The following is a 16,478-nucleotide window of genomic DNA, read 5'->3' as shown; positions in this document are numbered from 1 at the left end:
TCTCGGCACGTAACTGCTGGAGGTCGGCTTTGCATCCCTCTTCTGCGTTTGTGCCCCCCCCCCCCCCGCCGCCATGCGCCAGACCTCCTTCTGCAGTTAGTTCCCCACTCATTCACTCTTCCTAATTAACATCTTACTTACGAGTCAATGTCCAGGTGAGTGAAAGTGTTCCTTTTCCCATACATAAGATAGACAGTGTCTAGCATTTTTTGAGTTCTCTTCCAGTGCTCTATATGGTCCACGTTTCTCTTTGTACGTTGTGGTTGAATGATCCAAGCATTTGGTATCTGTTAGAGGACCTGGTTTCTGTTTCTGGATCAACTACTACTGTGCATCCACTTAATACAGGGGGCATGAACTATAAAGTGCCCCCAGGGGCCAGCAAGAAACGTAAAGGAATGAAGTAACCCAGAGAAAAAGCAATAGGTAGGACTGTAGTGAACTAGAGGGTGTTGTGCCCTGGCCAGAGGGGAGGCAGCGACTCAGCACTGGCTGATCGGTGCCGTGGGGCTGGTTTGCAGAGATGTTGTTGCCTGATCATCAAATGGATGGATGAATGAACAGTTAAGCATCCCCCTTCTCTCTAATATAGTTATAAAACTCATTTATCGTACTTTTGGGTGTGTGATGATGTATGTTAGACCAGTAATCTTTGTACCTGTTATATGAATATCACTTTTTTTTAAGTCAAATTAACTCAGCCATAAAAAAGAACGAAATTTAGCCATCTGTAGCCACGTGGATGGACTTGGAGGGCATTATGCTAAGTGAAGTAAGCCAGAAAGAGAAAGACAAATACTGTATGATATCACTTATATGTGGAAGCTAGAAGACGCAGCAAACTAGTGAATAGAACAGAAAAGAAGCAGACTCACAGATACAGAACCCAAGCTAGTGCTTACCACCTTTGACACCTAGGAGAGATGGCTGTGAGGAGAGGGAAGGGGGCGGGGCAGTACGGGAGTAGAGGAGTAAGCAGTACAAACTATTAGGTATAAAACAAGCCACAGGATATCACAGGGGACACAGCCAGTATTTCATAGCAACTATAAATGGAGTATAACCTTTAAAAATTGTGAATCACTATATTGTACACCTGTAACTTACATCATATTGTACTATACTTCAATACAAATTTGTTTAATTTTACAAATTATCATCCCATGCATTACACACTCTTTAACAACAGAAAGTTAACACAACCCACTAATGTAAAATAAGAAATAGCAGTGTATTTTCACAATAAATATTGGGAAGCAGAAACTTTGCCTTTCCTTTTGTATTTTTAATGGTAATTCTGTAACTCTCACAGTAGATGTTAATATGAAACAGTCAGTAGGGGAGAGAAGAGTAAGGAGCAAGGTTTGGGAGATGGAAAAGGTATTTTACAGTTTATTAAGGAGTAGCAGCACCTCATTTTAACTCACCTCAGCACAAGAGATACCATTACATGTGCTGTATATTAGAACTTAACCAAGCCCCAACTGTTCCCAGTCTTTCTTCATGGCCATTCCTTTGAAAAATGAAATGTGTTTATAGCTACCGTTGGGTAATTACAACCCACATTTTATATTTCATCCTCTTTGAAATTCTCATGAAACAGAAAAAGATAATGGTATAAAATATGGGTGATGATATTCATTATGTAGAAAACCTTTGAATAATGCATCAAAGACCCATTAAAATAAATAGAAATAATAGATTTTAACAGCCCAGCCACAAACTAGTTAGGGATCCTGAGTAATGAATGGCATGGCTGGGCCAGGGGCTCTCACAGCCACACTGGTTGTGGACAGATGATGAGGAAGGCACGTTTGAAATCCATAGGCATTTGGAAGTTCCCTCTCACTCCGTGTCTGAAGGAAGCCATACGGTTGCCTTAAAATTAAGCAACTACAGGAGGAATATGCTGTTAAAATTATATTGCCATCACAGGCAAGATCTAATAAATCCAAACCTGAGATTAAGTGGAGTATAGGGTAAAGGCCACTGGACTAAAAAACCAGAGGGCCAGCCTGTAGTCTCTTGCTTTGTGACCTTGTGCCAGTTATCTGTTGCCACAGTAATGATGTGTAATGAGCATTCAGCCACATCAGTGAGACACGATCATAAGCATTGATTTCTGCCACTGATCAGAGCCGGACTCGCCTGAGGCTTACTCGTGCATCTGCGATCAGCCAGAGGTTGGCAAGGTGCTCCTGGCTGAGCTCTCTCAGGTGCCTGGGGCTTCCGTTGGGGCAACGGTCAGTTGAGCTCTGTGCTATGAAGTCCGTCATCTGCCAGCAGGCTGAGCTGGACTTTTCTGTGGGCAGCGGCAGGCTTCCCTGCGGGGAAACTCGGAACTGGACTCGGTCACTTCCTCTGCATTCTGTTGGCCAAGGCAAGTCAGGAGGCCAGCCCAGGGGTAGGGAAATAGGCTCCACCTCTCGATGGAAGAAGCCGCGGTCATATTACAGAGGGACCAGATGCAGGGGAAGAACTGGGGCCATTTTTACAATCAGGCTGTCACAGATCTGGGGCAGGTTATCTGATTTCGCTGAGTAGCCACTGCCTTGCCCATAATCCACTGGTGGTCGTACAGCCCAAGGAGAGGATGTTGTGAATGCACTTTTAAACTCAAAATCAATGCAACCATTCAAGTGAAGTTAAATAAAGGCGGTGCAGGGGATAAAACCGAAGAACCTTAACCATGCCTGTGTGGATACTTGTGGTCTGAGCTGGTGCTGGGAGACTCCTGTTTCTAAAATCAAAAAACCCCAGACAGTTCTGGGGTTCGGAGCTGGCCATCAGACCAGGGCCCTCCCAGTCACTGAAACCCAAGGCAGAGGACAAAGGCCAGATTCACAGTGCTGCTGCCCCACGAGAAGTCCCAGCAGACTTAAAGACCATCACATCACTGGTCTCAGGGAGGAAACTGGTCTTGTCCCTGTATTTTGAAAAAAGTGTTATCTTGATACCAAATCATATTACCATGCAGATAGGTTTTTGATATATCCTCTTAGTAGTTAAAATCTTCCCATCTCCCAGTCTCAATTCCGTGCATATTTTAATAATATCTCCAGGAATGGTAGTTGGAACTCAGCACAAGTATTTTCAAAGTAAGTTTTCCTCATTGTAAATGCCAAGCGGACGTCGGTTCTGAACAGCCTCTTGACTAAATGCCTTCCCGCTCCTGGCCAGCAGGCACTGTCACTCAGAAAGCCACTTCCACTCACACTGAGACATCCAGGACACAGTCTTTTATCTTTTCATGTTTCTGAGCATTCGCCATCCAGAACACCCCTCTCCAGACCCACGGGCTCCTTGGCAGTAACTCTGGGCAGCAGTGTGATTTTTCATGGCCTGAGGAGCAGAGGTTTCTGGGGTAACCAGGGTGCAGACCTTCCAGAAATAAAATCCACAGGCAAGGCAGACGTTAGGCAGCCTTTTTGATATAGCACTCTGCCAAATGCCACTCAAAACATCCAGTAACCTGGAATTGGTTACCTTAAATCATATCAGTAATTAACAAGAAGAGGATTGTGTTTTGTGTTTTGTGTTTTGTTTTCACCTCAGATGGTGCCTGAGAGATTCCAGGTCAATTAGCCACCACCCCCCACCCACCCACCCCGCTCCCCAGCAGCTTGGATTCTGCCAGACTGTGTAGCCTGGTTGCAAGTGAGGCTGGAGGCACTGCAGTGAGAGGGAAGGAGGCCGGGACTCCAGGTGGCTGGAGTGACAACCTCAGAACAGCCAGGCCTCCCCAGGGTGGGAGGGGGCCTGGAACAGGGGTTATCATTCCTGGACCCTGTGGCTCAGAGGCTTTCAGCCGCTCCAGGTGGCCCCACTCACCCCAAAGCCAGGCCTCTGCTTGGGAGCTGTGGTTGGGTTTCCCCAAAGCCACCTTCATCTTAAAACCCGCTTAAAGGCTAAAGGCAAACAAATCCTTCTTGAAACCTGAGTCCGTTTTAAGATGTCTTTACTAAAATCCCCGCTGAACTATTAACTGTTATGTCATATAATTTCCTTTTCCTGAGAGTAACATTCTTGGTGATTACCGCCATGAGGAATTAGAAGTCTCACCCTGTAAGAAGCTCTGCTCAGTTTCCCACGGTGATAATGTGTTACTAAGGCGACTTTCTGAGTTTCTACCTGAGGCTTTTTTTCATTTCACTCCGACTACTAAATCCTTCCCTTTTTTTTTTTTCCTTTTCCTTTCTTGACTTAGAAATGCTGTGTGGGATGGTTGATTTAGGTCTGAGTTGATCCTTAGCACAAAGGTCAGTTTGAGGGCAGAACAACAGAATTTATGATCAGACTTTCTTAGAATGAAAATATATAGCTTTAGATGTTTTAAACCTTATTTTGCAGTGGCATCGTGGGTTATTTTATGTCTTTATGATCTGTGTATATAGTGGCCAGACACTTCTTTGCAAGACTTTAGCTGTTCAATAAATAGGAAATGCTACACAATCCTAGATTAAAATTAGGTTTAATTTAACATGTCTTTTTTTATTTTAAAATACGACTTTAAAATCTGGCTGGCTTTAATTTGCACTTTTATTTCCCACTATCTTCCATCTATGGGTCTTGAGTTTTATTGTTAAAAATGGGTTAATTGGGGTTCTTTTTTTTTATCAACTATGGATAATAAATTTTAAAACTTAATTTATATGGGATCAAAGGGTAACCCAAACATACTAGATTTCTCCCAGGGGGAAAAATATTCCAATGGCAGAAAGTTAAAAGGAGACAAATTCCAGCTCAGTAAAAGTCCAAGCTGCCTAACAGTTAAAGTCAGCTCGAGGCTGCTCTCAGCAAGTCAGCTGGGCATCAGGGATTGCTGTGACCAGGCCAGGTATTCAAGTAGGTGACCTCAGAGAGCCCTTTACAAAGTCATATGACCTCTAAACTTCTGAGTTCCTCTGGGCTTTCAGGAAGTAGAGAGGCAGGAATAATAAACTTGTACGGACCACCTGCCCTGTGCCCAGCTCTGAGCTCTTTTCATTCTCCCTACAAAACACTGCGTTATTCTCCCAATTTTACAGATGAGGAAACTGAGGGTCATAAAGCAATGTGCCTAGGGAAAGAAGTGAGGATTCAAAACTTAAGTCCCACTGACTCCAGGCACCCTAAGCTGATCACAGCAGAACCTGTTGGCTTCTGCGCCCAGCCCTGGACCTGGGTCCCCTCGGCTGCTCAGGAGGGCAGGGAGGAAATGGAACTGGACCTGCTGAGGGAAAGGCTGCATTTCCTTCCTGGGGAGGTAAGCTGGGACTAGCAGTAATTATAGAAGTTAACAATAGATGGCAGTACAAACACGTAACAATGATGGTGCCTGTGTTAAATCAGTACATTTGCTTTTCCTGGGTTCTGTATTGTTTTTCATCAAAGAAGTGCTTTAAATGAGTCATGTGATATCTTCTACAGAGCATCCCAACCCAGTGGAATTAAAAAAAAAAAAAAAGAAAGAAAGCCAACGCAAATGTCAACTATCAGAGGAGTTGCTTTTTGCCTTTCTCGCTGTGACAGTGATAACACCAGGGCAGATTCAGCGTCCGCTGCCATAAACCTGGATGGCACAAGCCTCCTTATGATCCCTTGCTGCTTAGAAGCCTCCTTGGGCTTTTCTCTCTCTAAGGTCATGCATGACTGCGGCTACTAGGGATGCTAAGAAAAGGACTTCTTGAAAAACCCTTTGTTGTCAAACAGTAATAAAATGGGTTCGACTTCAAACGAAGGTGAGGACACAGAGTTGGATCCACAGCCTGGCTACGTGTATAGAAGATACACAGCCAGGTGGCCCTTTGTGACCACATTTCCAACAACATCCCTCTGGGAGCTTCCCAGATTCTCCACAAGCATAATGAGCTCCCAAGACGTCTCTGCCTCTGAGGCTCTGTGCGCGAGGCAGCTGTGGAACCTTGCTATGTTCCAACACTGTGCCTTCCTGCCTGGGTGGGGGGTTTTCTTAAGTTTCTCTTGAGTGAACCTCCAGTGTGTTTTTTTCTTAATGACGTAAATGAGCCCTTTCAGTTGGCTTTCAGCAACTGCCTTAAATAAAATTTTCCTTCAGACAACCCTATTCTGTGGGGGTAGTGGGGAGGAGGAGCCTTTCGCCGGAGAGCTATGGCCAAAGCATGCCAGCTCTAATGAGCATCTTTGGGTTGTCCCCATGGGACAGGACACTGGATGACACCAGGCAGCCTTATTTGGCTGAGGACCCATTCATCTTCCTCGACAGAAATGTAAACTCAGTGTCTCAACACATTTTTATTATGCACCAGCTGTGGATTTGGTGTTATGCTGGATGCTATCATGTGACCTTAAACTGTTTTTCACCCAACATGAATTTGTGTGTGAAAAAAACTAATACAATATGAGTAAAGGTTATAATTTTATCATTTATCAACTTATCAAATTATCTTTCTTATCCTCTAGTAGAAGTGACCGTTTCTGAGTTGGGGGTAATATTGGTCACTCCCTTCTCCATGTGAAGGGCTCATTAAATGACTCTCTGTTAGCAAAGCCAGACAGCTCTTTTGGATGCTGCCAGATAACAGACAGCCGAGTGGAATGAGTGTCCTGTCTGCTTCTGCCCAGCCTGCAGAGTGGGATGAACCTGCAGATATGCTTCGTCAACGACAGCGGCAGCGATAAGGACAGCGATGCTGACGACAGCAAGACCGAAACCAGCCTGGACACCCCGTTGTCTCCCATGGTGAGTCCCAGAGCCGTCACTCAGGACCTTCCTGGTCATTCAGCGTCGTCTCTTCTGTGGTTAGTCAGGAACAAACACTGGAGAGGTTAAAAAAGAAACGTCTCGTGACGTTTCTTGACGTGACACACTCCTAAAACCTGGCAGTGACTGAAAAATCAAAATGGTGATCCCAGAAAGGTAATAAGCTCTGATAAAGTTAGCAGCTACTTTCATGTTAAACTATAAAAGAAATCACATAGGCCCTAAAAATTGTAAAGGAAAATATGCTGTACGTTAATCGTTCCCCATTGGGCTTAGAAATAATCAGCACAGGGTGGTTGGGGATATGATAGAGTGTATGCTTAAAATATGTGAGGTCCTGGGTTCAACCCCCAGTACCTCCATTAAAAAAGAGAAAGAAACATGAGCACAGACTAGCAGCAGGACACATTTTAAAAGGTAGGGGATGGGGTCGGGACAGGGGTGGGAAGGCTAGCACACAGAGATGTTGCTCAGAGAAACCAGCAAGGTAGTATATATTGAGCAATGCCTCCTTGTTCCTTGCACACATATTACAGAAGAGAGTTCAGTGACCCCAGGTGCCGATGGCTGAAATTCTTTCCTTTCTGTGAGGTCTGTCTACCTTTCTTATCAGAGACCAACTCGCAGGAAACCATGTGGGTCACTGTGTGCAATGCCACATCAGAACTTCACTGGACATCTCAGATCCTGCCCGCTCCAGGAAGCAACCCATCACCTTTGCTCTGGGTTAAATATTTTACTGTGTCTGTTCACTTCAGGAAAGTTTTGGAGTAAGAATCAAAGAAATGTCTCAAGGTTTTCATAAGCAGAGTCTCCCTATGATTAGTTATGCTATTCTTTATGCTAAAATCAGAGTCAATTTTTGACACTGAGGGAAGAAACTCTCTTTTCAAATGTTACTTGAAACTGCTACAGATCAAATTGAGACCTGAGTCGCGCTGATGGAGGGGGCCCTTGGCCGCTCTGAGAGAGGGTTCAGGGAACGCCGTAGCCCATCCCCAAAGATGGCACCTGGCACGGAAAGCTCAGGGCTGTTCTTTTTCCCTTCGCAGAGCAAACAGAGTTCTTCCTATTCCGATAGAGACACTACTGAAGAAGAATCCGAGTCCCTGGATGACATGGATTTCCTCACAAGGCAAAAGAAATTGCAAGCTGAAGCCAAAATGGCCCTTGCCATGGCCAAACCAATGGCCAAAATGCAAGTAGAAGTGGAAAAACAGAACAGGAAAAAGTCTCCGGTCGCTGATCTCGTAAGCAGCGAATGCCTTAACGCAAGCCAGGGTTTGGTGACTCCAAGTGGTTGGCTCTGTCTTAGTCCTTTCCCGGAGTTATGCAAACTTGGGTTTCTGCAAGGCAGTGTGTAAAACGTACTGTCATTGAGAAATATCTGTTTATTTTTCCTTCCGTCTGTATGGCTGGAGGATACATATGCAACAGATTTCACAAAAGTAAACTTTGCTCTTGATTCCTGCCTGCTGTGTGTCTTAGGAGCAATGTTACCCATCATGGGAGTGTTTTAATTCCTTCAGAGCAACCTCAGTTTCAGAGCTCGTTGCTGTGGCAAACTCACTATTGCTTTAGCTCTTGTTCCCACTTTTCAATGAAGACAATATGGCAGAGTGGGTAAGAGCCCTGGGCTTTGGAGCCTAAGTCTGGCTCTGCCATTGACCTGCTGTGGGGCTCTGGGCACATCTCAGTTTTCTCACCTATAAAATGGGAATAACACCTGTGTCAGAGCACAATTGTGAGAATTCAGTGGGAAAAGTGTTCAGAGCACTTAGCACAGTGCCTGCAGCCTGGTATTAACTAGTAACTTGCTGATATTACTGATTTTGTCCGTGTGATTGATATTACTTACGCTCCCTGGGAATTCATATGTTGATATCATAACAGACTCTCAGTTGTCACGGCCTGTGTTAAAGAGCAGTCCAGAAGCTTTTGATTTGAGTCGTGTCCCATTTTGATGCCGAGAGCATCTTAGACAATGTGTAGGGAGGGCCTCACATTGGAAAAGTCAGACTGGGAAAGCTTTTAAGCCAGAAACCCGAACTGAAGTGGGTGAATGAAGGTGGGACTTTTAGGAGAAAGCTGGGTCGTATGTTCAGTGCGCTTGCTGCTCTGTTCACGCCTCCATTTCTTCCCTTTGTATCTTCAGCTGCCACACATGCCTCATATAAGTGAATGTTTGATGAAAAGAAGTTTAAAGCCCACTGACCTGAGAGACATGACTATCGGGCAGCTACAAGTCATAGTCAATGATCTCCATTCCCAGATAGAAAGTAAGTGTAAGAGGTGCTGGAAAATGGGATATCAAGTGTAAAATATGTCGGGATGGATAGTACTGCTTCCTTGATTCAGTTTCTTGGGGTCCTCACTGGGGTCCATTCATTGGGGTCTTCCTGCATCCTTGCAAGAAAAGGAAGAGAATCACGAGGCTCTCCTTTTGATTATGTTTCTGTTTTTACTGTAAAGTGTTGAGAAACTTGAAGAATTTTTCAAGGTTCCACAGCTTAGGGGTCCTTTTTATTAATATGAAATCCCTAGCTCCTAGCAGAGTGCCTGGCATATATTTAGCTCGAATTACCTGTTTATAGAAGTGATTTAGTACTTACAAGTCACTTATTGGAGAGTTAGACTCTTGACTTGACTTGTATATATGTTCATTCTGAGTCATCAAATCAAATTTGACTTATGTCATGGGACTCCAGGTGGTGAAAGCATGTGTGACCAATATGTGTAAATTATAGAGTGAGAAAGACTGGGCCTTTCCCCCCAGAATAAGAAGGACTTCTACTGGAAGTTGGGGGCGGTGAGTGAATAGTACTCACTCAAAGTGCTGGGTTGTGCAGAGAAGGGCAGGTGCTGGGCCAGTGAAGGAGAGAGCATGCTCAGTCAGGCAGAGTGATTAGTCCAGCTGAACTCATGAGCCCTCTAGCCTCCAGAAACATGAGTCCATACAGCCCATGGCTTATAGATTGAAACCACCTAAGAGACATGCCAACCAAATGCAAACCAACTACAAAAAAGCATTTAGGAGCCAAGTGGGGAAATTTGACCACTGACTGAATGTTTTATTAAAGATTTACTTACTCACCTATGACCGAGGTATTACGGTTATGGTAAGTTTTTTAAAAGAGCCCTGTCTTTAGAGATACATACGGAACCATTTACAGATAAAGTTATATGATGCCTGGAATTTGCTTTAAAAATCCTGTAAGAGAAGGAGCGACAAATGAGTCAAGACTGGCCATGAGTTGGTAATTGTGGAAGCTGCTTGATGCATGGGGCAGGGGGTTCATTGAACAATTCTCTTTACTTTTGTATCATTTTGAAAATTTCCATAATGAAACATTTAAAACTTCATATGGGAAAAACATTCTCATACACTATGCAGGCGCTGTACTGGGTGCCAGACTAAAAAGCTACCCTAAGAACCCACTCGAAAAAAAATAAAATTGGATGCATTCAGTGGCAACTTAATACATTCAGTATAGTTTTAAAGTCAAGAGAAAGGATTTAACATTTTAATTAAGAAACTGTAGATTCACAGGGTTTTTTAAAATTCTACTACATTTTAATTTGAGTTGAGAATAAATTACTAGGAGTGTTATGCTTTCAAGGACTTAAAAGGCTTTCTGATATTTTACCACTGAAATATCTTCCTTAGACTTTTAGATAATAACATTGCCATCTAGTCCTTTTCAGGGGTAGGTGAAATTTTAGACCTCTTTGATTTTTTTTTCTCCTTTTTTAAAATTGAAAACTAGTCTGAACTACAGGCAAATAAATGCATTATTTGAGGTCAGGATCTCTGAAAGCATTTCCAAGGAGGACCTCGCTGAATGCTTCCTTCCTTTCTTTTGTTTCTGGGCCCAGAGCTCTTGCTAAATGAATGTTACCCTCCATGTGTCCATGTGTCCAAACCTAGAAGCTTTCATTCTCAGCCCTTCTGAGGGGAAAAAGCAAGAGAACCCTTGGTTTGTTCATATTTTTCAAGGATAGGGCCCAGATTAACCTAGTACACTGATTTCAGAAAGACTAGAAATGTTTCCATCTATTTTATTGCCAGTGTCAGTCCTAGGGAGTAACTTCCTTGGTACCCACTGTCCGAGATCTCAGGGGTTATTTCTTCAGGTCTTACACATCTGGCTCTCCAATATCTTCAGATATTACCGTTTCTTAGAACAGGCTGCGCCTTCCCTCAGCTCCAGGAAGCCTTTGAGAATCCCTGAGGTGCCTTCCGCCCCTGCTGGGCGCCTGGTGAGGCGCTGTCTCAGCGGGGCAGGGGTGCCCTGCAGCCCTCGGTGTGGGAGGAGCATCCGGAAGATGAACGATGGAACACTTAACATGCCCTAGCCTTCTTGGTTCACATTTCTTCAAAACAAAATCCCGCTTCTTCTAACAAGCTATTTTCCTAACAGCTAACAATTTCTTTTCCCACTTTATAATGTGAATGTAATTGGAGATACTTCATCCTCCTTTTCTTCCAGTACTTCTGTAATTATGCCAACTAGTCATGTTCTCAAACTGGTGACTTCTCCTGGGCTTGTGAGAAGCTAATGTAGGAACTCTGAATTTTAGCAAAAATGCCTTCCTGCTATGTTTAGCTGTTTGTATATATGGGTGTATCTATGGTACATATAGAATGGTCCATAAGTAGCTATACATCCTGACTTAGATGCAGTTGTGTCTATTTCTACATGCTCTCTTTTCTTTGCCCCAGGCTTGAATGAAGAATTGGTCCAGCTGCTTCTCATCCGAGATGAGCTGCACACGGAGCAGGACGCCATGCTGGTAGACATCGAAGACTTGACCAGGTCAGTGGTGCCTCACCCTTTCCAAAGAAGGAAAGAAGCCTGGGATGGTCTGAAGTTTAAGAATTAAGGCAAGAGTGAGCTCTAGAGAACTTCTTCCCTTCTTCCATAAGTAATTCGCCTAATCTCTGCTGGTGTCAGCTGGTTAGATGGAAGGGAAGCAGCCAAAGCTGCTCCTATCCAAATGCATTGCTTGTGATGGATGGTCAGTGCCTTAGAACGTCATACACCCCCACCTAAATCAGGTCAGCAATTCTGGCCTGGGAAGACTTTATCCTGACGGACTATCCCCTGGGGAGTCGGCCCTAAGCCATCCCATGCTGGCATGATTCCAGCACGTGGTGGGTGCCACCAAGTGGCCCTTGCTGTTATGTGACCTGACTCTTGATCACATCTGCCATGCCCAGAAGGCAGGGACACTGGCATCTTTCCCCAGCACCAGTGCCACCAGATTGCTCTCACTATGGGGAAACGCCAAGATGTGCGTTTCTAGCTGGGACTGGCTCCAAGTGCCTCTCTCTAAAGAGGTAAAGAATGCTTTCTTCCCTAGAGGATAAGGAAATTTGGCTAATGCTGATCAAGATCTTGCATTTCTTTGTAGTTTTCCTTGTGGAAAAGCCAAGTATATAAAGTATATGAAATACTGTGAGCATCCCTGTTCTCAGATTTACTACGTTACCTGTTCTGAGAAAGTTTATGGGAAGTCTTTAAACCTTAGGCAACAATTCCTGTTAATCCCAGAAATGGTATTCAGAGAGTTGAAGGCTCCCAATGAAAGAAAGAACACTGCTTGTCACAATAACATAAGGAATTAACCACATGATCCAGACCATCCAAGAGAAGCTTGAAAACATATGTAGTGAAAAATGCTCTCAGCACCCATGGCAGGGACCTCTTCACAGTGCGTAACACTGGGTAAAATGGTTTTCTAAATGCAATGTTACAGAAATAGTTATAGTAGCAAAATAGATACTGCAGAACTATGTTTAGGCTGGTTTTAAAGATCTATGGGCAGCACTCTGTTTCATATGCTTTGGATATTATATTGCCTTGCCCCTAAAAAAAAAGCCAAAAACCTTGAAGGTCTTCTCCTAACTTCTTAGTATATTTGCCTGCATGTGAGATATCACAGTAACACTCAGATAATACTGTTGCCCTTACAGGTGTATTCAGGCACTGCACCAACAACTACAAGACGCATCCCTTTTTATTGGGTTAGAAATTTGCATATAGGGGTTAAGATTATGGGAAATTCGTGGTGAAATATACAACCAGCACCTGCTTCTTCTGAAAAATATGTCAACTCTATTGTAAACACTGTGACTTGCCTATGATAGCAGAGACTGTTTCTCTGCCTCTCTAGGCAGCGTTGGCCATCCTCCTTGCAAAGACAACATTCAGAGGGTCCTCCCTTCTCTCAAAGTGTCTTGTTATTATTTAGATTCACAGTGTATTTTGTTTATACCTTCAGATGATGTGATTATGGGAGACAGGGCAGGCAGAACCGTGGGGTTCAGAGAAAAGAAGTCACTAATTTAAAGGTGTTGGAGGAACCCTTTAAATTGGAGCAGCTGGGGAGTTTCTACGTCCATTCTTGGCTGCAGAAGTATAATTTTGCCCATGGAGCATTCTAAGGATACTTAAACGTCCCTAAAGGGGCCCTGAGTTTTCCCCCGACTGGCGGGAAGCCTGTTCACCTGTTCCCTTTACCTGTCTAGCTCCTGCCACTCCAGGTGGCAGTTCAGCTCTGCAGTTCTCAGTTTTGGCTGCACATTTAAACCACCTGGGATGTTTCATAAAATGCTAATGCCTGGGTCTCACTCCTAGAGATTCTGATTCAATCGTTCTGTGGAGTAGCCTGTGTATTAGGAGTTCTTTAAGCTCCTCAGATGATTCCAGTGCACGGCCTAATTTGAGGACCACTAGGGTAGGTCCCTTCTCTGTGCTCCTGACAACATAGCATCCCTCCAAGTGGAGCCTCATCATATTGTGTTATTTTTGCCTGCTGTCTCTCCCTGCCTGACTGTAAACCCCCTGAAAGCAGAGATGCTGCCATTTCCAGTCATTGTTGTGTCCCCAGAGCCTAAGACAGAGCCTGCCAGGTGCATGGTAGGTCCTTAATATCGATTGTTGATAAAAAGAAGTCTGTGGGGTTTGAGTGAAATAAATCCTAATAAAGACTATCATATAAATAGTTGATGAGAACCTTTTAGTTTTATGGGGTGAAACTCTTCCCCTCCTTTGTTTAAAATTTTAATGAAATTCACCCTTGTATGTATGTCTCAAGATAACACACCAGTATTTTCTGAAGCTATTTCCTGTCTGTTCTTTCCGTCTCGCTCAGAAAATCCCGTGCTGTTTGTGCATGCGCGCACACACACAGAGATTTTAAAGCCAAGGCTGCTGTAAGAGCTATAATTTAATTAGCTACAGTGGAATCTTAGCTGCTGGGCATCAAAATATTTCTTGAGCTGAATTTAAGTGAGGCCCATGAGCTACTTTATGAAAATGATCAACTCTTTGCACACAAAAAAGAGCTGGTCTGCTGAAAGGCATAGTTTTTTAGGCATAGAGTGCTGTTGATATCTTTTTCCTGAGACCTTTTATTGTTAAATGAACATCACCAGTTATTTGTGGGCTGCTGTGTGTGGCAAGGACACTGCTGCCGCTTCCTTATTTCTGAAAGTTTGTGGTTTGTCTTCCCTGTACCATAGATGCATAATACCAATGAGTTAAACTTGACGTCACTGACGTAGCCTAGGCAGCACGCAAAAACTGCCCCTGAATCTTTGATGACAACTGGAAACCACACTCTTAGATGCTCTTCTCTTGCCCAATTTATAATTTCCCTAAGATCCTCCTTCAAAACGTTTGTCTTTTTGCAGCCTTCAGACCCTACCACTCTCTGGGGAGACGTTTAATTAGTGCTCATTCAAGTGATGTAAGCAGCTTGGTCTTGCCTCCCACCCCGTCTGCACTGGCCAGCTGCTGTGTTGGCCCAAAGTTGGGCTCACAGGCCATTATTGAGCCTGAAGGGTGAGAAGACTTCACCGCCCTGCCCCTGCCCTCCCTGCCAATCATGCCGTTAGGACTGATGGAGGGGAGGAGAGGGAGGGGGATGCCAACATGGAAAATCTTTACATCCACAAAGGGCTATCATTTGTTAGGAAGACATTAGCCTCTGTGAGACTGAAATCGGATTATTAACAGGAGCCTGGTTAATACTTAGATTTGTGTCTGTGCGCCTGTGTTTCAAGTAGTCACTAGTTGCTTTCTGTCACAACACCTTTTTTTGATTGTTGCTTAGCACCCATTTTCTACCTCCCATTTCCTGGTTTTGCGGTTTGTTCCTTTCTTGTCTCTTTCCATTGGAATATAGACTCCCCGAGAACAAAGGCATCCTTGTCTGCTCACCACCAAGTCCCTGGCACCCCGAGCAGCGCCTGGCGCGGAGCAGGCACATACTAGACATTTGCTGAATAAACTGTCCCAGCTGCTTTTCTTCTTTCATTTTTAAATGCAGCACGTTTCTTCCCAAAGGTAGTGACAGATCCATGTCTCAGGTTAATCCAGTGGCTCACTAGGAATCTACATAGAATATAAACATTGAAAGCAGGCGAATCAATTTGACTTGAGTAACTCTTTCTTGATTCTCTTGATTTCACTATGAGTAACTCTGAACGAACCTTGGTTTGGAGGATGTTTTAGCTGCTGGTTTGGCTCTTTCTTCTTAGCACTAAATAATCATATTATTAATCTCACAGACACGCCGAGAGTCAGCAGAAGCACATGGCAGAGAAAATGCCGGCAAAGTGAAAAGAAGCCATCCAACCAGAGGACAAGCTAGAATTTATTTTGCTTCTGTGGTTGTAAAAATGCTGTTGCTAAAGGTGGCGCAGAAACAAACAAATGTCAGTGTTAGTCATTGATCATGTCTGAAGCTTAACGTCCGGTGATTGGCCTTTGCTTCTTAATTTATTTTCATTTTTGTACTGTGCCACTAACTATCAGGCATTTTAATAAAATATTGTTACGAAAAGAAAACTGTACAGTACTGACACCATCACAAATCGTGGTTACTCAAAGAGGGTAGTTTTAACTTTATTTTTATTTGTTTAGAGGTTTTGAGTTGGAGCAGGATTTTACCATTGACTGCTTTCATTCTTCACTGTAGTTTTAAAGAACTGTAAAATGACGGTGCTACCCAAGTCAAAAAATACCTGCCTGCCTCGTAGTGAAGTTGTAGCTCTCCATAATATGTATATTTTAATCAGTTTTCAACATTTTGTGAATGTTGACTACCTGAAGCTCATTTTTAGATGTGCTATTAACATTCTGTTGGATCCAGAGGGTTCCCTGAGAGTTTTATGTATAAATATGTAAAATAAAAATTAAAACTTTGTTTCATAGGATACGTCTTTTTGCTCACTAGCAAGCCCCACGCTGGCTCTCTGGCTTCCCTCCTGTCTCCTCCTCGACCGAAAGCCCCGCTGGGAAGGTTTTACCAGGGAACAAACAAAGGGCCCCAGGGACTAGCAGTGCAGCGAATCGCCAGGAAGATTGTGGATTGTGGACGGGGTGTGTGTGTGTGTGTGTATGAGGGAGTGATCCAGGGAGACGTCAGAGCCAGCACTTCTGCTTCTGCTCAGAGTCCGCTGTCCCTGCTGTTTACTAGCTGCTGGGCTTCCCAGAGCCGGTAACTGCATCAAAGCTGCACTTCTCAGCGGGGGACGGTACAGCTCCGTGCTAGAGCGTGGCTTATCATGTACAAGGTCCTGGGTTCAATCTCCAGTACCTCCATTAAAAATGTTTTTTTAAGTTTAAAAAAATCTGCATTTACCAAACTTGCCACGGGAACAAATGACACCCTCAGTGACACTTTTCCCAAGGCCAGTGTTGCCATGTCTCACATTTCAGACACTTCTGTTGGTCACATGAAGAAA

General features: G+C 43.9%; 1 protein-coding gene across 7 annotated transcripts in view; it reads left to right on the top strand.

The window, feature by feature from the left end:
- LOC102507727 (schwannomin-interacting protein 1) overlaps positions 1-15,945 on the top strand; it is a 141,042-nt gene extending 125,097 nt beyond the window's left edge. For 5 of the 7 annotated variants that reach the window (XM_032485433.1, XM_032485431.1, XM_032485424.1 and 2 more), the window contains 5 exons: positions 6,583-6,700; positions 7,774-7,971; positions 8,877-9,000; positions 11,445-11,538; positions 15,300-15,942. In XM_032485433.1, coding sequence (XP_032341324.1) covers positions 6,583-6,700; positions 7,774-7,971; positions 8,877-9,000; positions 11,445-11,538; positions 15,300-15,351 — 586 coding nt within the window. In that variant the 3' untranslated portion in view covers positions 15,352-15,942. Of the gene's footprint in view, positions 1-6,582; positions 6,701-7,773; positions 7,972-8,876; positions 9,001-11,444; positions 11,539-15,299 lie in introns of all 7 variants that reach the window. The other 2 variants (XM_032485422.1, XM_006190437.3) reach the window with 2 other exon arrangements.
- The last annotated feature ends 533 nt before the right edge of the window (positions 15,946-16,478 follow it).

Source organism: Camelus ferus, chromosome 1, assembly GCF_009834535.1.
Source record: "Camelus ferus isolate YT-003-E chromosome 1, BCGSAC_Cfer_1.0, whole genome shotgun sequence".
Lineage (NCBI taxonomy): Eukaryota > Metazoa > Chordata > Mammalia > Artiodactyla > Camelidae > Camelus > Camelus ferus.
Note: the sequence above shows the minus strand (reverse complement) of the source record. Positions and strands in the feature narration are given on the sequence as shown.